This window comes from Acromyrmex echinatior, chromosome 14, assembly GCF_024713525.1.
Source record: "Acromyrmex echinatior isolate Ae372 chromosome 14, ASM2471352v2, whole genome shotgun sequence".
NCBI classification, from domain to species: Eukaryota; Metazoa; Arthropoda; class Insecta; order Hymenoptera; family Formicidae; genus Acromyrmex; species Acromyrmex echinatior.
The window spans coordinates 4,535,288-4,557,949 of record NC_141865.1 but is presented as its reverse complement, the minus strand read 5'-3'; the positions used below and the strand labels follow the sequence as shown (position 1 = coordinate 4,557,949).

At 34.2% G+C, this 22,662-nt stretch overlaps 2 protein-coding genes across 3 annotated transcripts in view; one reads left to right on the top strand and one right to left on the bottom strand.

The window, feature by feature from the left end:
• Positions 1-812: 812 nt before the first annotated feature.
• LOC147907375 (uncharacterized) lies at positions 813-2,407 on the top strand. The gene is made up of 2 exons (XM_087413390.1): positions 813-1,163; positions 1,282-2,407. Exons 1-2 carry the CDS (start codon positions 938-940, stop codon positions 1,386-1,388), a joined length of 333 nt encoding a protein of 110 aa, XP_087269516.1. The 5' UTR covers positions 813-937; the 3' UTR covers positions 1,389-2,407.
• A 13,171-nt stretch (positions 2,408-15,578) lies between these two features.
• The window catches only part of Trim9 (E3 ubiquitin-protein ligase Trim9), a 115,554-nt gene continuing 108,470 nt past the window's right edge, over positions 15,579-22,662 (bottom strand). For both annotated transcript variants that reach the window (XM_011053758.2, XM_011053759.2), the window contains 3 exons: positions 21,673-21,811; positions 20,016-20,246; positions 15,579-18,812 (listed from right to left, as the gene is read on the bottom strand). In XM_011053758.2, the coding sequence (XP_011052060.1) occupies positions 18,484-18,812; positions 20,016-20,246; positions 21,673-21,811 (699 nt within the window). In that variant the 3' untranslated portion in view covers positions 15,579-18,483. The remainder of the gene's footprint in view (positions 18,813-20,015; positions 20,247-21,672; positions 21,812-22,662) is intronic.

The following is a 22,662-nucleotide window of genomic DNA, read 5'->3' as shown; positions in this document are numbered from 1 at the left end:
ATACCCAAAAATAACATGGATACATGATAACAAAAGATGACACTCGGAATCTGAATACGCATGAGTAAAAATAGTGGACTTGTTTCTTTAGGTGCGTTCCATTTTACATATCGTGCGTATGATATATCTTTCTTGTTCAAATATTATAAAGAATAAAAGCTTATGCGTTATGCGTTATGCAAACATCTGTGCTGCGGCCTTAAAGCAGGGAGCACAGATTACTGCATAACGCATAACACATAATGCATGAGGAAATAAACCAATCAAAGTTCTTTATTTCCTTTCTTTCTATAAAATAAAGGACTGATTGGTTTATTTTTTTATGCCTCATGTTTTATACGTTATGCAAAAGTCCCTGCTTATTAGTTGTGTGCGATTACCTATGTGTGGGACCTTATTCTTGACATATTCTTGAACTATTCTTGAAAAATTTCTAGGTCTCTATTCTTGAAATAATTGCGTATACGCAAATATCAAATTGTGAATAATCGCAACAGAAAATCTCTAGAGCAGTATTGACACTTGTAAATAATGCAACGAATGATCATTACCCTATACTTTTCTCTCTCTCTTTTTCTCTCTCTCTCGAAACATATACGTCAATTACATTATATTCAACGTAGCCCAGTTTTTAACCTTTGGGCTGACTAATATTTTGGAAGAAGAAGAAGAAGAAGAAAGGAGACTACGTCGGAGAAACGAAGTGAGTAATGTTAATGTATGTGCACGTCTTAATAGTTAATATATAAATAAATAAATAAATATATATATATATATATATATATATATATATACATATATATATATACTGAAATAAAATAAAATACAAATTAATTTATAAATATGTAATGATTTATTTGTTTCACGCCGTTTCACGTGTATTCACGTCATAAATAGAAGAGAAAGCGAAGAATAAAAGATTTAATTTATATAAAAAATGGATCTCGATGATATAGTACTAAATGTACCAATTATAAATGCATTACAAAATGCAGAAATAGCAGAACGAAGGAGAATTTTTCATATCAGGAACGATCCCTTTGAATTATCTAATGAACAATTTATTACATTGTTTCGTTTAAATAAAGCCGCAGCAAAATATCTTATTGATCTTGTTGAACCACATTTAACTCCTCAAACAAGAATATCCTCAATCGATCCTACGACTAAGATAATTATTCCAAAATTCATACATAATAGCATACATATATGCTAAACATAAACAATAAATAACTATTTTTCTGTAGGTTAAACATAAATAATAAACAACTATTTTTCTATAGGTTATTATGGCATTGCGATTTTTTGCGAGTGGTTCTTATCAGATGGATATCGGAAAAAATATTTATATGTCAGTCAACCAGTTTCCCGTTGTACTCATGAAATAATAAATGTAATAACGAGACAGGAAATCATGAATCATTGGATTAAATTTCTTTCTACTCTTGCAGAACTGAACGAATTGCGAATAGAGTAAGAATACAAATTTTCTGTAATATATAAAATATATAAAACATGAAATACTAAACATGAAATGTGTATATAGATATGTATATAATTATTTTGTAAACTTTTATATAAGTTTTCAAGCCAATCAATAATGCAAATTTAATAAATTTTCTTTTTTTTTCTATTCTATTGAAGGGAATATTAAAATAAACTAGTGAGATAATCAAATCTTCATTTCACTCACAAAAATAAAATATATTGTTGTAGAATATTTGGAAATAAAAATATAAAAATTTTTTTTTAAACTGACATTGTACCTTATTATATGTGTGTGCATATGAATACTATATGGCCCAAATAAAGAATAAATTAAAAATAACAAAAAATTTAATAATACTATTCTAAATCAGTTTTAAAATAATTATTAATATAAAAAGGAAATTCTTTAGGATTTATTATATTCTACTTTTACTCTATTTATTCTACCTTGTACTACAATATAAATATTATATTTACATTTTTATATTTACAATTTTATAGAATCATTTATTGTAAAAGATGACAAGAATTTTCCTTTCATTAATTGTGGATTCTTTTTCATATATTCAATTAATAAACTTCTTTGTTTATTTATAATGTTTGCACTTCTCTTTTTCTTGTTATCCATCTAAAATATAGAATAATAAACATTTAAATAATTAATATACAACATAAATTTTAGAAATGTACTATACAAATTATATAGGACATTTTATAAACACATATATCTTCGTTTTAAAAAATCATACAAATATATACATATATATAAATACATATCGTTGAAAAAAATGCATGTAATTTTACATGGAAATTACGTGTTTATGACTGAAAAATTACTTAAATTATATAAACATGATTGGAAATTTACTGGAAATTGTAAATTTCCAATTATATTTAGGTAATTTTCCGGTCATAGACATGTAATTATCATGTCAAATTACATGCATTTTTTCAGTGTATAACATATTTACCTTTATAAAAAATATTTCTTTATAAGTATAGAAAAATATGTTATTTAAAATAACAAATAGCTTAAGACTTTCTAATCTTTTTACAAAAATTTTTACAAGTGACATAATTAAAATAAAAAAATATTGTCACAAAGAAAATTATACATATTAAGGTTATGGAAACATATATTTTTTTAATTATATTTGCTAGACAGAAGAAAACTAGTTAAATGTGATTCAATTAATTACCTTTTCAATGTAATAATTTTTACCGGTATATGAATTACCATTCGTTTAACTGTCGGCTGTACGCTTTTGCATCTAATGTTTATAGAATGCTAATATATTTTACAACGTTGCTAAGAGTATTTCCGCATATTAGAAAATGTATACATTTTAAATTTCGAGTGCTACAAAACAGTATCCAAGAATATAATATCAATGGCGTATACGCTTTTTCGTCAATCGCAACGTGCGTATACGTAAAGTTGCGTACAGATTCAAGAATTGAACTCACTATAGTAACTAATAGTAATTAACTAGGCAACTAGGAAACACGTATCACATACCGCCTATTTCTTTCGCTGATATTACATGGAGCAGTTTGCGCGCGTTTTGCGGCAGCACGAGCTAGTGACAAACTCACATTAGTATGAATTTTTTTATATTGTATATTAACTTATTTTTATGCACTTTATCGATACTCTTATTTTTTTAACAGATTTATTTAATAATTGCGTTTAAATCAATTAATTCCATTAAAAAGTGCATAGCAGTGTACGGTAATGTAAGTTACTAGCCCGTGCCGCAAACCGCGCTCCATATAAGGGTGATATTTCATTTGTGCGTTTTTGTCACGTGACAAATTTTTCAAGCCTGTAATTGGCTATGGGAGATCCGAGGATCTCTGTGTTCTGTACACGTTTGTCGTACGATAAAAACGTACAAATAAAATAGCACCCGTACGCGGTTTCCTAGTTACCTAGATAGTTACTATTAGTTACTATATCTCGGTCCATGTAATCGCACCCTGAATCGCGCAGTAGAAGAGAAATTTGATTGGCTGTTCTTCTGTATCATCTAAAAAGTATCCGCGGTACTTTGTCACTAGATATATGATCATCAACATACATCAACTCTCTTTCTATCATTGTCCTATTAATCAAATTATTGGTCGTTGCTACCCAAACGTTCTATCTCTTTCTAGATCTATCAAGATGATTTCAACAAATTTGCGACCAGCTTGCAACTAATGTAGAACCGACTTAACGTAGAACCGGCTTTAGAAAGCTGCATTAGCGGCTTAAGACATTACTTAAGACGGTCTTAAAATAAGAACCGACCATGAATACCGGCTATAGATTACTAGGATCAAGATCACTTTGATAATAAAAAAGGGATGATATTCATCGCTGCATGACGTTCGTCGTTACCGGTGAAAGATCTTTCACCATGGTTGTTGCGTAGTTCGCAAACACAAATGCAGAATAAAGATTTGCGTTTGTTTTTTTCATTGCATGCAGTTGGTTTTCGTCTGTGTGTGTCTTGCGTGCGATGATCATCATTCTGCCTCAGCATTTGCGAACTACGTTTCGCGATTTGCGAATTATGTAGAGGCACCCTAACTTTTGCACGAATAACTCACCGCAAGTATAGCAGCGTATTCGTGAACTACATATTAATGAAATGTATTATTTATGAGGGAAAGGGAACGGTTCATGTAATAACTGATATACGTTGACGTTGCTGTTTGTTCGATAATTAATTAAATGTACATGCCGAACTATTGTGCGCGATCGCGCGATTCAGCTACGACATGTGTCGCGCGTTACAGATGTGAAAATGTCGATATAGCGAATTACGATGACAGTTTATTAACGTTACCGCAATTAACAAATTACGGGTGATAGTCTGGAGAAGTGAGAAATTTCTCATCCGGCATTTGACGGATAAAAATCTTGCCTCCGTGTAATACACGATAATAATAATAATCTCTCTCTTGAAGTTCTTTTCCTATTATTTAAAAATATAGGTGAAATGCAGTACCTTCGTAATTCTTCTCCATGTCACCATATTTCGTGCTAACTTGTAGAAATATTTCTAAGAGGCACATTTTCTCATACCGAATCTTTCCTCGTGCCAGAAGGCCATGTAACTTTTTGCCATTTCTCTTCGGCGTTATTCGGCATTTCTCTCGACACTTCCCTTCCGCGTCCGCAGTCGAGGACTCCTCGTTTCTATCGCATGGGAAATGTAACGGCGATTATTTTATGAGACCTCGTTAGCGTACTCTCCTCGCAATTTTCTTGCGAATGAGATTATAGATAATTGTGTCAATTAATACCACGTTATTAAAAGCGAAATCTATTTACTACTTAATTCCATGCTTTTCCTTCTAAATTTATAGCTGTAAGAAATATATTTTAAAAATATAAATTAAAAGCTAGTATAATCGGTTGGTGATAAAATAGAACAAAAGCGAAGTAATACTCGCTGCTTAGTTTTATAAAAGCTTAATAATATTATTCTGTTAAAACCTTGATGCAACGTTGCTTTTGTCTGCAAGCATGTTTGACAAAAGAATCATATTAGAATTTGTTTTAATTAAATTATAACAGGCATCGCGAGAAGATTGATTTAAATTCTGAACTGTTCTCAAGATGTGGAAATTCCATGAAACATTTTTTCTAAAACTATCTAATGCCACCTAATGTTTTTAAATAATAAAATATTTATTTTTAATCAACAATAAATGATAAATAATAAAGATATAATAATAATGTTACTTTTGCAGAAAAAAACATTGAAAATATTTTTACAGTCTGTTTAATAAACAGGGGTCTAATTTTAAAATCTTACAGCTTTTTCTTGAGTAAGAGTTGTTATAATTCATTATCTTTCTCATATTATATTCTTTGTCATGATATTGTTTCAGTGTTACTATAATAGCTTTTTCATCTTATAAAGATTAAATTTGCAGAATATTGATAAATTTCTGTATATCTCATATAAAAAGAAACTTACTCGATTAGAACTTTGCGCACTGAAAATTATTTTTCAACGTATATTCAAGTAAAGCCCAACAAATTGGAAATTTATCGAAGATTTTATCGTTAAAAGTTGCATTTCTACAACAGTTTCTGTAACAGAAATCGCATATATACATTTAACTTACACGGTGAGATGTAGGACAGCTTATAAAGTGAAATGTACGTTTGGGAACTGCAAATTTTCTCGAAAACTGTTACCCGTAACTTAGTGGGTTACGCTTAATGAAATGAAAACGTATATTACAAGGATAATGGTCACCTTGTATACGTACTGAGCCCGGTGTTATATTTCTAACGGATATAACCAATGTATATGTCACTAATTCCGAGTGTGTAATCTTAATCCGGCGGAGAATGAATAATGATTTTTGCGCCGCGTATTATATTATTCATATGCGTAATCCGCTTTTATATATATTCCGCAATAACAAACTGTATTTTCTCAACAGAAAATACGGCTATGTCAACCTCACGATCATATATCTATGGATTTTCTATTATTGTTTTTTCTTCTCTTAGTATAATGAATGATATTGTTTTTAATTGTAAATGTGAGAATATTTAACGCCTGCGGCATAATAATAAATATTAGATTTCTTATTTTTATTGTTATCACATCTCTGCACTAAAAAGAATTTCTCATTGTTAAACGAATCAGAATTTTCTGGTAAAATCTACAATTCTTATATTTATCAGAATAATTATATCAATCAGAATTCTAGTTATCTCAACTAGAATTCTAATAGATTTAATAAAAAAATTCTAATATTCGTCCATTTTCTACTAAAATTACTATTCCAAGCAGACTATTTTTTCCAGTGTGTCCAATATGATATAATTGTTTGGAAGAATCGTTATTTTAATTAGGATCCCAAGTGTCATCAGGGACGACTAAATATACAATTTTCTTTCTTTTTTCTTCTCTCTTAACAAACATCAATATCTAAATGCAAAGCGCATGATGAAGGCGTGATGTCTTTAGGAAACAATAGCATACCGAATGCGAACTGGGGAAGGGGGTGATTCGAGTCGACGGAGTGCAATTGACACGAGAGCCACTTTAGTAATGAACTTACGGGGAAACATGCTGATTAACCAGAGCAGGACAATTCCCTCGCAAACTAGTATAGTCAAGCAGAATTGCTCTTTGCCCCGCGCGCTAAATGCGTATAATTGCAGTTCGCCATTCTATTGCAAACACCGGTGACTATACATTTAACGTAAGGAAAGTTTATTTTATCCGCTAGCGATGCAGCTCGAATGTTTGCCTTCTGCATATTTATTATTTAAGCGGACACATCGGATATGCGTAGCAACTTTAGACAAGTCCCGCGGGGATTTGTGAAAAAAACGTCCCTCCAGGGATGAGTCGTTCTTTTTTTTTACGTAATGAGACATTTCAAAAACTCGCGGTTTACATTTTAGCGGTTCCGAGATAAAGTTTCCCTAGGAAGGAAAACCGCATACCTTCCGTTGTGTCCCGGAAGGTCGCTAGGGCTCCCGCAAAAAATGTCCTCCGGAGAGATGCCTCTTTTCTGCGTCATTTTAGCGAAGTCTGAAACCTACTTTCCGTGCCTCAATCAAAAATTTCCGTTAGCTGTCTCATCTGAGAGGACTTGAAGAACTTTACAGAACTTCACATGCTCGCAGTGTAATCCCTGGAGAGATTATTAGAAGAATAGTTTTTTTCTTGGAGAGAGAGACATTCTCCAAAATGTCTTGTCTACGTTTGGTGACATTTGAGAATACTTCACTTTTTTCTTTAAATAAATATATATTTTTTATAGAACAAAAAATATCTTTATATATACATTTCATGTCTACATAAATTGCACCGATAAATCGTTTATTCAATCCCGTATTGAAATAATAAATTAAATAAATCAATAAATCAATTTCCATGTCGAGATATATAACTAAGTTTAAAAGAATTAAATTTTGAAATAAACTCATTTAATTACATAAGTGCGCTTTGCGTCGAACAGTTTTACTGAAATTTAATTTCAATCAATATCGCTTCATTATTCGTTCCTTTCCTTTCGTTTCATTCCTTTCATCATACAAAATAACTACATCTTATTAAAATTAACGTTTATTCTGTAAACAATTAAATTTTCTTTTCTCCATACGTCTTTTCACAAAATAAATATCGTATATGAAGTCTTAGATATTAAATTTAACAATAAACAAAGCTCTGAGAGTTATAAAGTAAGAGATAAAAAGAAGTTCGCCTATATAAGTAATTATACAGTGATGAATTATTGTGTACATTCATTAAAAATGTCACATTCTATTAATATGGTTCTTTTAACATAGTTCTGTTTAAGATTTTGATTTTTCATCTATTTATTTATTGTGAATAAATCGACGGCATTATTATTAAATCGACGATCAATTAATTTAATCGTATGAGATTATTATTTTAATGTGATTGTTATGAAATTATTATTTCATGATTGTATTTTAAGTTCAACAAGTTTAAACGGAGCACCGTCTATAGAACTGATAATCTGTATATTCACGTATGAATATTATTAACAATAAGCATCAAGACCCGCTTTGACCGAAAATGACATTTCTTCTCTTATTTATATTTATTTATTGTTTCAGAATTTAAATTTATTTATTGTCTCAGAATTTGAACATTATGGACTTTATAAATTATAAATTCTATAAAATTACTTTATTATGACGACCTCAATTATTTTAAATACTCGATTGAATGGAAAATTCAATCTGAATTTGATTTTCACTTCACAATATTATTAAGCAAGCACTGAAGAAATTCAAATCAGAGTCGAAAGGACTTATATGACTTAATATTATTTTACACTTTTATACTTAATTATTGATGGATATACATAATAATTCACGTATCATTATAATTGCATTGGTTCATACTTTTTTGCTGCTATTTACTTATACACTGTTAAATCTATAGAGTCAAATTTAACTTAATGTGAGTCGTCATTGCTCCTGCTCAATCATATCGTTATTCTGAAACAATGGTTACATTTGACACTACATGTCAAATTGAGACACGATATAGTATCAAATTTAATTATATCGTTTCAGTAAAAAGAACGATATATTTAGGAGCAATGGCGATTCACATTAGGTTAAATTTGATACTATAGATTTCACAATGTATATTCAATAAAAATTTTTAGATTTTTTTTTTATTGCTATTGTGCGGAATCACATGCAAGTATCTTGCATGCAGTGTCGCAGTTATCTTTCGCTAACGCCGATTCGAGTTTCTTTTTACGCTGAAAGCGGAACGAAGGTGCTCGTTCACAAACTTTGTCCTTTTTCTTCGATGTATTACTCTCTGCAGCAAAGTTTGCCGGGGATTCAACGACGGTAACGGCGGCGCAGTACTAAGTTCCTCTTGTTCCTATCGGAAGCTTCCGAGTTTCGAGTACACGGCGTAGTTTAAGCCGTAGCATCGATTTCCCCATTTGTGCTTTGATACGGTCACTACACGAATTCGACGCCGTCTGGCCATTTGTAATCCTATCCGTGTAACATACACGTTCGATGCGGCGCGCATATATCTCGCATTCGATCGCGTAATTACGAACTTCAAAACGTATTGCTTGTCAGATCGAGGATTTATCGCGTATAAAATACTCGGTTACCGTGGTGGAAACTGCCGGAAATAATCCGATCTAATAAATAAACGCGCATCAAGAAAAAAAAAACGTGCGATTGAGCCTATGATAAAAATTTTAGAATTATTATTCCGCGCATTTATTGGAGGAAAAAACTTGAAAAAAAATTTGTAACTTGTTTTCCGAAACGTCTACCTTTTTGATGGCGTAATGATAATTTTATTAATTTTTTACAAATCTGACGGGATTAAGGGATTGGAATATTTAACGACGGGGTTATTATCGGGGGTTAAATTTTAATAAAATACCACATTACGAGTATAATGCGTCGCGCCATATAGTTAATGTTTTTCGTTTTAACAACGCGCTCTCTCTGTTCCGGGCAGAGTGAGGAGCGGCTCGAAAAGCGTCGGATTTAATCCGCGTACGTGTAAACGATTAAATAAGATTTACCAGCGGTGCGGTCGAAAAATCATTCGGGTCGCTGCACGCGCCGTTCCGCGCCGCGTAACGCCGAGCCGGCAATATCGGGGGGCTTTTAATTGAAAACGCGTGTTACCGTGTTTTCCAGGGATTTCCCGGATTTCGGAATAATAACGCGGCTCATCGGCGCCCGATAATTATTTCGCACTCGACCCGGTTATCGGCTCGAAAATTCGCGCTAATTCCGCTCGTGTGGCCTTCTCCACAAATGACGCTCGCTCCATTGGGCGAGGCCTCGTTAACCCGGAAATTGCGTTTCGAAACACTGCTTCTCTAACATTCCTGCTCGCCTGTCCATTCGGGAACGACAATTGTCGGCGACGTAGGAAGGAAGGATTAATTTGATGCCGATCTCTCTTCGAAAGGCGTAATTGTAGTAACATTCCACCGTTAATCGCATTTCTCTTGTGCAGCTTGATAAAAAGATAAATTGTTGAGTCCTTAAAAACTATTCCGATTATTCCTTAAATTGTTTAACTTACTCCTTATTTGTGAATTGATGGTCTTCCTCCGTTGATTTGTATTCGTGTGCAGAAAATATATGGGAATGTTCGCAATATATTAATCCAGAATTCAAAACTATAACAGTTAAATATAAAAATGTAATACAAAAGATATTTATTTCGCATGCGATAATAATTTTTTAATTTAATTTAATTTTAATTTGTTGTTTATTTCAAGAATTATATTATAGGTACAGGAATAAATAAATACACAAATAATGAGGCACCAGCTTTATACTGTTCTTAAATTGATTATATAATATCGTATAAGATATTTAATATGTGTGTATAAAAAATTTATTATAATTTTATGAAGAATTTTATAGCACATAACGAGTAAACGATTGCTGCAATTTTTACGTTGGGACGCAGTTGCATTAAAATATCTCAGACAGTAACATTTATAGACTCACAAAATGTTGTTTTTCTGAAAATAATTTCATATCTTTTCATCTATTCCGCTACGTCGTAAATATGACATATTATTTATAGGCCAGAATGAAAAATGTTGGAGGAATGAATATAACGTTAGAAGAGATACCGTTATAAAAGATACCTAAAATATTAAAGTTACAGAAGCGGCCGGGAATTTCCAAGTCTACAGTTAACAACATTAATGAAGTGCACTTAGACTCCGCGGATTATGTCGGACACGCACAGATATTCTACCGAGATACTTTGCGACCTCTTGAAGCTTAAAAGCCACCGTAAGTTCGGCATCGCCCCGTCGAAAAGCTCCCGTCGTTGCTTATTTAAATTTTCATGGTCCTAACTGCAGTAAAAATACTTCCTTACCAGCGGCTTAACTCTTGAAGATATGTACTCGACACTCCCCCGGATCGATACCGACCAGGTACATATTTATGAGCGTAATGCTGAATTATTGCGAGATTCCTTGAGAACTCAGTTACGAGCTCTAAAGTCTGCGCGGCGGCGATGACTAAAATAGTTAAAGACGCGGCTTGTGAAAAAATATGAAAAGAAGAGAGAAGCTCTGCGCCACAATAATTATTAATTGATAATGGTTTAAAATAAGTATATAATTAAAGTAAACGTCTCGTGATACTTACGTAAAATTTATTATTAATATTATATCAACTTCTTTTTTATTACAACTATAATGTTATAATTTAATTAATTTGTATTTAAAAATTACAATTAAATTATGACGTTATATTTAAAAAACATTTGAAATTAATAATAAAATAAATAAATGAAGTTTTGTATAAATGTCGGGACATAAAATACATGTCAGGTCACTGAGACGTGTACTATATTTAAAAAATGTTCGTATTTATCTGAATTTTAAACTAACAATTATTTGCTTGTCATGTGCCATAAAATTATAATAAATTTTGACACATATATATTAGACAATTAGAAATCCTATACAATTATAAAATCTCATCACATGATAAAATAATAAAATATAGAAATTACATACTTTTTCGATCGCAGTTTTCTATATATTCTATAAATAAAGTTTTACTCGCATCTCCTTTTCTATTCTTTCCAAATCGACTTTTTTATCGAAGAAAACTGTGGCATTAGGAACTTCCTTGGCCTGGATCTAAACCCCTTGGAAAGTTCTTTCCATCTTTTTCATCTTCTTTTATTTTTTAATAATAGACTCGCCAATACGAGGGTACACACGGCTACGCGATTAGGCGACCCTCCTGTACACGCTTCGGCGATCACGCACGGACGTAGTCCTGCTTAATCTCGCGGGGATAAATAAGAGATCGTGCACGGGAGAAGAACAGGTCGCGAACAGGGAGTTAAGCGACGTGCCCGAGTCCCTTCTCATCCTGGATCGAAACGAGCGTCACGTTTCCACGCTCCACGTCCCGAGAATTCGAGCCATTACCAGCCAGAGATAGCGCACGGACCGCCAAAAAGAACGCTGGATTTACTACGCCCCGGCAGATGGCTACCCTTTTTTCCTTCCGGACGGCCTATCACGAATAAAACTAAACGGAAACGCGCGTTTCCCTTGGTTTTACCATTGTCACTGTCATTGTGCCGGGCACGTTGGATTATCGCTTGCAGAAACTGTGGCAATGGGTTGAATGAGTTCGTTAACCATTGATAAGAAGTTGAGTATGTATAATAATAGCAACTTGAAGGAGAAAATTATAAATTACGCGAAGAGTAAGAATATTGCGTTTGATCAAACTTATTCTAAAAGAAACTCCGTTTCTAAATTAATTAAATTTTCCAAAGAGAGATTTCTAATTTTTGAATTAAATTGAATTATAAATTGGAAGAGCTTCTCGAATTTTTCGTTAATGAATAAAGAAGTAAGAAATATTACGTTTTACCATTTCTCATAGCAATTTTTTAAATCATCCCTTTTAATTATTTGGAAAATATTTTTTCGATATTCCCTGAAAAAGGATGATTTAAGAAATTGCTATGAGAAATAATGATATGTGATATTTCTTATTTGATTATCTATTAACGAAAAATTCAAAAAGCTCTTTTAATTTATGATTCAATTTAATTTCAATTTTAATTAGAATTTAGATAGCAATCTTTAGAAGAACATTTCTCAAACGGAATTTCTTTTAAAATAAATTTGATTCTTCGCAATTCTTCGCATAAATTTTCACCATTAAATTATCTTGGCTGCGTGAAAAACTTTAATTAAAATAAAAATAAAACAAAACTAAATTTTTTTTGAAAATAAAGTGCTCTTAAAATTATCTAGTAATGTTTGTCTCTCCTTGTTAAATTCCTAATATCTCCTGAAATTCATACTAATTTTCATTGAATTGCTATTAAATTGGTTAAACGTTCTTAATTAAATATATTTTTGTATGCCTTGTTTTATCGTATTCGAGATGCTTCAAATTTCATTATAATACGAATGAGTTTCACATAATTCTGTAATTAAACGCAAAAGTGGAAAGTTTAAACGGGTATATGCAACTTACATTGCAGTGAGATACAGATAATAAAATGCTAAAATTTTACTAGCATTTTGCACAATCTCCTGGAATCGTGCAGAACATTTCGAAAAGCACGGATTTACACAATAGCGACATTTAAGGAGATACTTTTATTTAACGGGATATAAGATTTTGTCGTTATATAAATCTGTACTGTTACAACGCATATACCTAGGTGATCCGCCGATTTTCTCCGAGACTAACTTTTAAGCTCACGTAAGCTGCAGTATATACTTTCCTCAAAGGAGAATCGTAAAAAAGCAGAACTTCTATACTTTCGAAATCCTTGTTGTGTTATTGTCAACGAGCGAGTAGAATACATGGACTTACTTACTATTTCCTAATCCAAAACTCGATATCCTTCTGTAGTGTGACTTGCATCAAATATCTTTCTGGAAAATTACGCAGAATTAAAATTTCATCTTTAAGAATGCATTTCTGAATTTGGAAAAGAAATTTCTTTCAATATAAATTCGATCGAATACAATTCGCGCGTTGCGCAATTTAAACAAATTTTTATTATTAAATATCTTGACTGCTTATAAAACTTAATGAAGATAAAACTTGAAAGTAAATTTCTTTGAAAATAAAGTGCTTTTAAAATTATTCAGAAGAACGTTCCGTTAGTCATTATCATCTTTAAAGCTTAATTCATTAAATATTATTTAATTCTCAAAGTTATAAAACTTCGTAATATAATATATACTTCGGCCTAAATTTCTGCGAAGAAGCGCTCCAACTTTGTCAAGAAATTATCTTTTGAAACTTTGTTCTTCACCAAATATTCTATAAATCAAATAATTGAATAATGGTGAATTATTTGCTGCTAATTGTAAAAGACAGACAGTTTATTGGACTCGTCTTTTTTTCTTATACTGTTTTATAAGAACAAACAATTTTAATAATAATAATATTCCGAATCTTTTTCACGTGACATTCGATGCCTTCCTTTTTCTTTCTACTTTAACCCCAACTTACATCCATGACCATCTTTCTTCCCAACAGCACTGCCGGCTGTAATTTGTGGAGGACAAGAACTTCCCAGAGAGACATTGAACAACTTTTATAATGTTTTTTTGCGCGCCATAAACAGACGTGATCTTAACTTTTTCTCATATTATCGTTTTTCTGAAGGTTATAATATCAGTGCGCAAAAGATAAACAGAAATTATCCTTCGTGAGGCGATTTTGCTATTTGTTATTTGTTATATGTTACTCTAAACAACTAAAAGTACTTTATAAAACTTTTTTATTAAATTTTAAATTTAAACAGGGAAAATAAAACATAAGAGTCAAAATTTTTTTCAAAATTTTTTGATAATCATCTAGATAATCAATTAATCCTTCGTGCAATTGAATTTCTTTTTTGATACAAGCAAAATTTCACTTTGTTCAAATTTCAATTTTTATCGAATGAACATTTTAGTTAAAAAAATATTTGTTAACATAATAGAAATTTTGAAAAAAATTTTCTATATTTTTTGAAAGCCTAAAACAGTAAAATAATTGGGCTGGAAAAAAATCAGATTGTAGACGAAGGAAATAAAAATATGAATGCAGATGAAGGATTAAATACTTTGTATACAGTAATTTGTTAAAAATCTTCGTAAAGTCTAAATCGTTTTATTTTAATTTCCCTATATACAATACATGGTGATTTCCTAAATTTAGTCACGAGTGTCACATCATTTTTCAGTATTTTTGTCGGCAACTTTATCTAAAGGAAAACGCTATTGGCGGCAAAAGGACTGCTACATCCTGCACAGGAGAAACGACGACCGGGGCAAAAAGACGGAAATCGATTAGCCCTAAACGTGGTCGCGCGACTTCGTCCTTCCTCCAATCTCCGAATCGAATCATGCGCCATGCTTGAACGAACTTACGGTACAGGCGATATAAAATAACGCCCGAAGGGGAAAAATGATCCTACACTGTAGCCACAGCCGCGACAGCTAATTGCATTCGTTAAAGGGGCCCGCCCAGACCGCGTTCTGTGCTTTCTTCGCTGAGCGGAGTACTCTCTTTCTCTCGGACCACTCGTCGCCTTTCGCTTCCTTTTTTCTTCCATCTTCAGACTACGTACTGCGCTCTCCGCCGGTCTTTTCCTCCTCCGTTCGGCCACTCGTCGCAATTTGCGGGAGCCAGAGCAACGGCGAGAGAACTTCCTGAAGAGGTGTTGCGAAAGTTTTGGATCAAATGAATGAAAAACGGCGGAGAAGAAGGGAGAAAACGCCTGGAGAACAGTGGTGGATTATCGCACAAAGGTATCAATTCGCAAGTCTCCCTCTTGAAATTTCAAGGCTTGAAATACGAATTTTTATTTCATGAAAATTGGATAATCAAATATAGGTGTTGTCAACAATATTGATATATAATATTTAAAGGATGATGTTCAACATTTTTCACAAGATTTTTTATTTTTGATCTGGTATTTTGCAGACTGCAGAGAATCTCCAAGTCCTTCAATCCACCGCTGGAAGAGAGAAAAGCGAATCGAAGGAGAGAATCGAGGGGTCATACACAAGTATGGCACGTCGTGGGCGTTTTCGTTGTATTTTATTGATCCGATACAGTCGTAAATGGTACAATCGGCAAATTCATCGGCGGTACAATTGATATAGTTATATGTTATATATACACTTATGTACATAGTGCCAAAAGGCGTGCGCACTTGCAGAAACGATACTTGGCGCAGAATAATGCTTCCGAATTATCGTTACAGAATATAACGGCGAGATCGAGCACGAGGACCAAACTCCTGACCGTCGAGAGATACAAAGTCGTAAAAAAGAATCAGCAGGGATAAGAAAGGGGAAAGGAAGAAATGACGGAGTGAGATTGGGTGAAAGATGTGTCGATTGGGTCTCTAGAAGACTAGAAAACGTATACTCATTATTGTACACTAAAGCCGTGGCAGCATTGTTTTATATCTTATCTATCTATACGCTTTAATCCTCCGCGAACTAGGTGGGGTGTAACATACCCCAGCAAGATGAACTTCTGTAACTTCTTAAAAAGTGCAAGTTGCCGTTTCGTACAGCTGAAGAATGCATCTTTACCAATCATACTAGATTAGTATATTTATGATGAAGTATAACATGGGGTATGAGATACCCCACATATGATCCATGTTGATTTTCTACCTGGTTCGCGGAGAGTTAATGGAGCTTAACGCCTACAACGCGATTACACTTATACGTGTGTGTCGATATGGATAATGAGTGGACGATCGAGCGATCCGTCGATCGCTTCAAGCAGAATGAAGAATCTGGCCATGTCAGCGTATTCTAACATGAAGTTTCGATTCTTCGTCCTGTAGGATAATTATCGGCCTTTACCGTGGTCGATCCTTCCTCTTCTCATCGTGCCTCGTCAGCGTTCGATTTGAAGCTCGACGCTCGCGGTCATTAACTGTCTCAGCACCGAACTGAATTCAATTGCTAAATCCTGTTTCGATCAATTTCATTCGGTTAGAAAAAGTGCATCTCATTATTTTCTGATTGTGAGAGATAAATCGTCTAACGTCAGTTATACAAATTTTTTGTGTATTTGTTGTGAAGGAAATGTATTTTTTGAAATGATTTATATCTTCACTATTTTCCTCTAATTTCTATGGCAAAAATTATTTTTGCAATAAAAAATTGTTAAATCATCACATATATGTAGAAAAATAAAGAAAAATTTTCGTTTTAGTTTCGTGATAAGCGAAGCTCTGCATTCTTTAATAAATCGTTGTAGATGAGCGCATGCTATATAACGGCAGGTGCTAAAAGAGTTAATTACATTACACGATCGACAAAACTGCGGCAAATGCCGCCCGGTGGGACTGATCATCGACTTTCTTTACTGGCTATTCGGAGTACGCTACAGGAAAGGCTACTCGAGGCCCTCCTCGATACTGTATGTCCTTCTTCGCGCACCTCGGCTCTACTTTCTTCAGAGTAAGAAGTTACCAAGAACCAATGCCCCGTCGAGAATATTGAGAAAGGTTGCTATCGGACGAGACTCTATTTCTCGGGCGTACATCTCTCTCTATCGAGCGATGAATTTCGCAAGAGACTCCTCTCTATTCCTTGGCTGTCTCAATGCGATCTCTCAAACTAATCGATTGATCGTTCTACTCGGACACGGTCTTCGACAAAGTTTGTCGTCGACTATACTTGGCTATTTGCTAATGGACGTCTCCTTGCTTCCGAGGGCCAGTCATTCCACCTTCGGTTAAGTGTCCGATAATTTCTCCCACGCCTCTTTCTGGATCACAGTATTGACTATAGTGTGAACAGGGAACTCGAGTTAATTGACCGAAGGTCGGACGTACCGATCCTCAGAAGTGCGTTTTAAAGTCTTCGTCGAGGTAATTATTTGAGAAACGAATTGAGGAAGCGTGTAGGAAAAAATATTTTCTTTTCTCCGCTTATAATATAGAGTGCGGTATAAATAGAAAATGGACTGATTTCCAGCGGAGGAAACTTTTATCTTAGCTTTCGTGGCTTCCTAACGGGAGAACATTATTTACGGATCGCGTGACGTGTGCGTGAATTATGTCAGTCTCGTTAATTCTTCGGGATGAAGTAGCTTTTCACTCTTCGAGTGATCTTATTTCTCTATTTCGAAACGTATGCGCTTCGATTGATATTATTGGTGGTTCCATTTAATACGATTATCGTATGGATAAAATAGGAAAGTACAAATTTCAATTTCCCAACTAAAATCTGAATTCTAAGTTTCAGCTTCCCAAACAAGGCGGATCCAAAGGGTCCACGGTTAGTGCCTCCCTCGGAAACCTTTTCGCCAAAGTTTCTGGACCTGTTGAATCGTTATTCCTCGTGAAGCCCGCTTATATTCAGACAAATAGCGCGAGACGAATTTTACTCGGATTAACATCCCCAGGGATTACATATTTCTCAATTACAAATAAAAAACCATTCTTATTTATAGTATATCAAATTTAGAACTCAAAATATGTGCCACGATTGCGAAATTAGAAAACACTCCGCTAAATATTACTTCTAAATAAATATTATAATTACTCTAAATAAATAAAAAATATTCAGACAAAATACGCAAAACGTATATTGCGTTTCCTGAATCCCTAAGGAGATTAAACCGCTCTCATTTCGCTGCACAACTGCGAAAGGACTAAAGCGTCCTCATTAATATTATGATATCTCAGAGCGAGAGTAATTTCAGATGCTTTCTCGTATTTATACGTTATTTCGTAACGCTTTGTGCCAAGTAGATTCATAGAAAATGTATTACGATCGCTCTAAATTCATATTTAAAAGATCTACCGATTAGTTAACGTCAACCGGGCTCTCCTCGATAATCTTCTCCAGCAGCTGACCCGATTCGAAGTCTCTGCATCTGTCTGTGACGTACGTCGTTGGGCCTAAAGGTGAGCCGATCTCCTGCGGCAGACCTTTTTTGAGGACGTTAAGGTACCCCTAGCTCTGAACCATATCACTAATGTACTCCTCGTGAAGTGCGAGGAGATGACGCGGAACATCGAGAGCGGTGTGAAGGGTTACGGTTACGCCGCGATTCAAACTGATCGCCGGATAAAAGACGCCGTAGAGATCGCGGAAGGCGATGCCGCCCTGCGGTTGGTCGTTGACGAAGAAACGTAGCGTATGCGTGGTGTCCAGGTCGAGGAGAACGCCGACAGTCGAGCCTTGTTGAACCCCACCCTCCGTACGCTGTGCGTGACCACCGCCGTGCATGAACCACGACCGCTGGCGGTCTATGTACATGCTCCAGCCTTTATCGTCCTTACCTGTGAACAAAACGATTCTCAAGGTTACACGTGGGCTGCCTTCTAGAGAATTGTTTAAAGCCGGCGGCACACGATGCTTATTTTCCTGCTGGACTGCGAGCTGGATTAGAATCTTCCCACCGTATTGTCTACGATACTGGTACCGTCACCACCGCAGTTAATACGGTGGCAAGATTCTAATCCAGCTAGCAATCCAGCAGGAAAACAAGCGTCGTAGTCGCCGGTTTAACTTTTATCTCGAATTGCATGTCACATAAACGACAGCACAATGATTAACGTGTTAAAAATAATTGGAGACAGTGAAATTATTTGTAATGTTAAGGATATTTGAAACTTAATTAATTCTAATCGATAATTTGTTCAAAAATTACTTAACTAATATTTGCGAGTTCAGTGTACTTTAAATTACTGTAACGTTACTTAAAATTATTACGTAATTGAACAATTTTGTTTCATTTCGTAAGTTGAAATCTGAGGAATAAGATTATATAACTTAAAATTATGTAAGATTGTGAAAAACATTTGTTATAAATAATTTTTCACAAAAATAGTTAAAGAAAATATTCGAGTTTACGAGATAACGATTAGGACTTATAATAGCAAAAATGATTTTTTTAGATACTCGTATTAATGTATGTCTTTAATAGTTTAAAATAATTGAGACAAGTGAAACGAATAGTTATTATTAAACACGTCGTGGAGAATATTCCAAAACAATTGTAAGAAGAAAAAGATGATACACGACACGACTGCAGACCCTATCCATAAATTTCCGTTGTATTCGCTAGGCGGCACGCAATCGATTTCCGAATTTCATCAGTTCTAAGAGCATTGACCCGGTTTCCATGTGTCCAAGGGTTAAAATACCCTCTTCTTCCAGTATGTTGCACAACCACGGTCGCGCACTTTGCGATCTCTCGGAATCTCTTGGCCGTCGTTTTCTCTCATCCGAGACAATGTATAGAGACAAAGGCAAAGAGACAGAGAAAAAGAGAAATAGAAAGACAGAGAGGCAAAGGGAGAAAGAAATATGGTGAAAACGGTACATACGTCTCTCGCCTCCGAATTTCCGAACAAACCAGGGATCTCCGGGGTGTACCGGGTGGCGCATGAATATTTCATCGAGGCTGGATAAACCGCACGATATTTTCCGTAGAAGAGGACAAGAAGGAGAGAGAGACCTAGTAGAGATGGAGAACTTACCCAGCATCTGATCACGCGACACGTCGGCCCGGGCAATTCCAAAGGCTGGATCGGTGTCACTGTGGTATCGATCTATGGTCAGCTCCCAATAGTGTACGCCTCGCGAGAAGCCGACGCTCGAGAGGACCACGCGGTGCTCGTAGCCCTCGCAGGACGCGCTCATCGCGTCCTCGGATATGGACACTTCCTGCGGTATGCCGGCGGCGCCGGTGGCCCACGAAAACCACGCCACTGCGAGAGACCAGAGGATACGGTTTGCTGTACAGCTTCGATTAATATTCCGCGGACTCGGATCCGCAAGCACGCTTAACGAACTACACGTTCAGGCACGAACGTTGGGTTATCGAGTGCCGGGTTATTGGGAATTCGACGTCGCAGCCGCACTCGATGTTAATAACGACGTGACGGGATTGTGGAATCTTAATATGAGAAGGAGAATGGAGAGATCTGATTTTCTGTGCGGCTAAATAATTTAAGAACTTGATATGAAAAGTCGACGTGAGCCGACTGCGAAAGCTCAATGCAAAAAAGAAGGGATGATTTTATCTTTCGCGGTGTGTTAAATAATTTAAGACTTTGATATAGAATTTCTTATACAGCGCGATTGTTGAAGTTTAATATTTAACTCCCGCTTGATTAATATTAAATTACGATTTGAGAATTCAAAAGAAAAAAAAAATGTTTTCCTTCCTTATTAATATTACATTTGGAAAAATATAAAGATTTAAATTTAACATAAAATTTGGTCCTATAAACGACAAAGATTTTAAATTCAATTACAGATTATTTACTTTAATTAATTATTTAATTTAGATTAAAATAATTTGATTTGCCGAATCATCGTATTCTATATCTGTCATGTTAGTCGAAATTTTGTTGAAGTATTTATAGATTTAAATACAAATTTGAAAATAATTTTATTAGGCTATCAAAATACTTATATAGAATGCTTAAATATTGATGACGATATTGCAAACAATTTTAACATTCTACACTAAAAATTTACTAAATCTTAATATATATTTTTTAAAATAATACTACGTAAACGTTTATTTACAGTAAATAAATATTTACTAAATAAAAAAAATGATAGCTAAATTAATGATTGTATCAAATAGATACATATTTATATTTAATAAATAAATATTTACATAGAATTATTCAAACAAATATTTATTAAAAATATAACATTTTTTTCAATAATCAATTTAAGGCTCCTACTTAATTATTATGATGGTCCAAACAATATTTTTTTCAGATCTGTGTCTAATTTTTAGATACTTGAGCAAAACCGTTTTTTCCGTGTAACAGAATTAATGATAATGAAATGAAATTTTTGGAAGATCTGTTTTCTTTCGAAACTATAACGCAAAGGTAAAAAGATAAAAATCTCCTCGAAGTCATTTGTAATTGTCGCCCGCATTATTCCGCAAACGCCACACGGATGGGCATTCTATCGCGGCTATTTCTGTGCATCTACCGTCCATCTCATCGATCACGCGATCGTGCCGCGGAAAAAAAATACGTGCGACTGGAAAATCGACGTCGCTTACGATCGTTCGTCTTCCACGCGACACCGACGCCGATTTTCCAGCCGAGGCCTCTGCGCGTTTCGCCCAGGAAACCGTAAAGAAAAAAAAAAGGGAAAAGCTCTCACCCTCGGCGGTCTGAAGGCCGATCAGCTCCGAGTACTCGCCCTCACCGGCGCTGTTAAAGGCCCGCACCCTGGCGTTGTAGAGTGAGTTGAAGTGTAGCCCGTCTACCGTGCAAATGGTCTCGCGGCCACAGTACACCTCCTGCGAATCAGATTTCAAACGGGACACTCATGAATTTGCGGGTTGCAATTATAGCCGGATAACCTGCCCTACTAAGAGAGAGAATAATTTTCGCGGAAATTAAGATTTATAGAAGAGAGAATATTTTTTATTATTTTGTAAATCTTTACTTATCAGGAAATGCAAGAAGATATTTATAGCATAAAATTCTATAATAATCCATTACTATATATACCTACCACAGTAATTAAATTCTTTCTACGCTAAAGTAAATGTGTTAAACTATGTTAAACACGCAACTATGTAAAACAGTATAAATATAATAAGTATTATAATTTAAAAAATCTTTTTTTAAATTTTTATACCTATTTAATAGGTATAAAAATAAATAGATTTCTAAAATTATATGTAAAATAATAATTAGAAATCTGTAAAGATAAAAATGAAATTGAATTAATCTAGAAACATGGAAAAATCAAGAATGCCAACTTTGAGTAAATATGGAGTAATGACAAAAATAAGTTGAAATATCTAACTTGGCTCGAAAACACTTGTTCACTGTGATGAGCGAGTATTGACATTGCTCGTCTGATGGATAAACGAGAATTGCGGATAAAAAGAGGAGTTTACCTGTTATGTCGATTTTCCTCAAAGAAACATCAAGATGGCATCGATTGGTCGATCAACAGATAAACAAGCACGAGATACACTATTAGATTTAACATTAAAATAAAAGTTTCTTGAAACTGATAAAATATGTGATACAAAGTCAACAATTCGATTACAATACTATTTTCTTTTCAATACTATTTTCAATACAATTTTACTATTCATTATGTATGTGTCTCGATAAAAAAATCTATTTCCAACTA

Bases quoted from the DNA above. Each gene is read 5' to 3' on its own strand.
- LOC147907375 (XM_087413390.1), top strand. From the start codon at position 938: ATGGATCTCGATGATATAGTACTAAATGTACCAATTATAAATGCATTA. The intron at 1,164-1,281 runs CGACTAAGATAA...CTATTTTTCTAT, and splicing joins AATATCCTCAATCGATCCTA to AGGTTATTATGGCATTGCGA.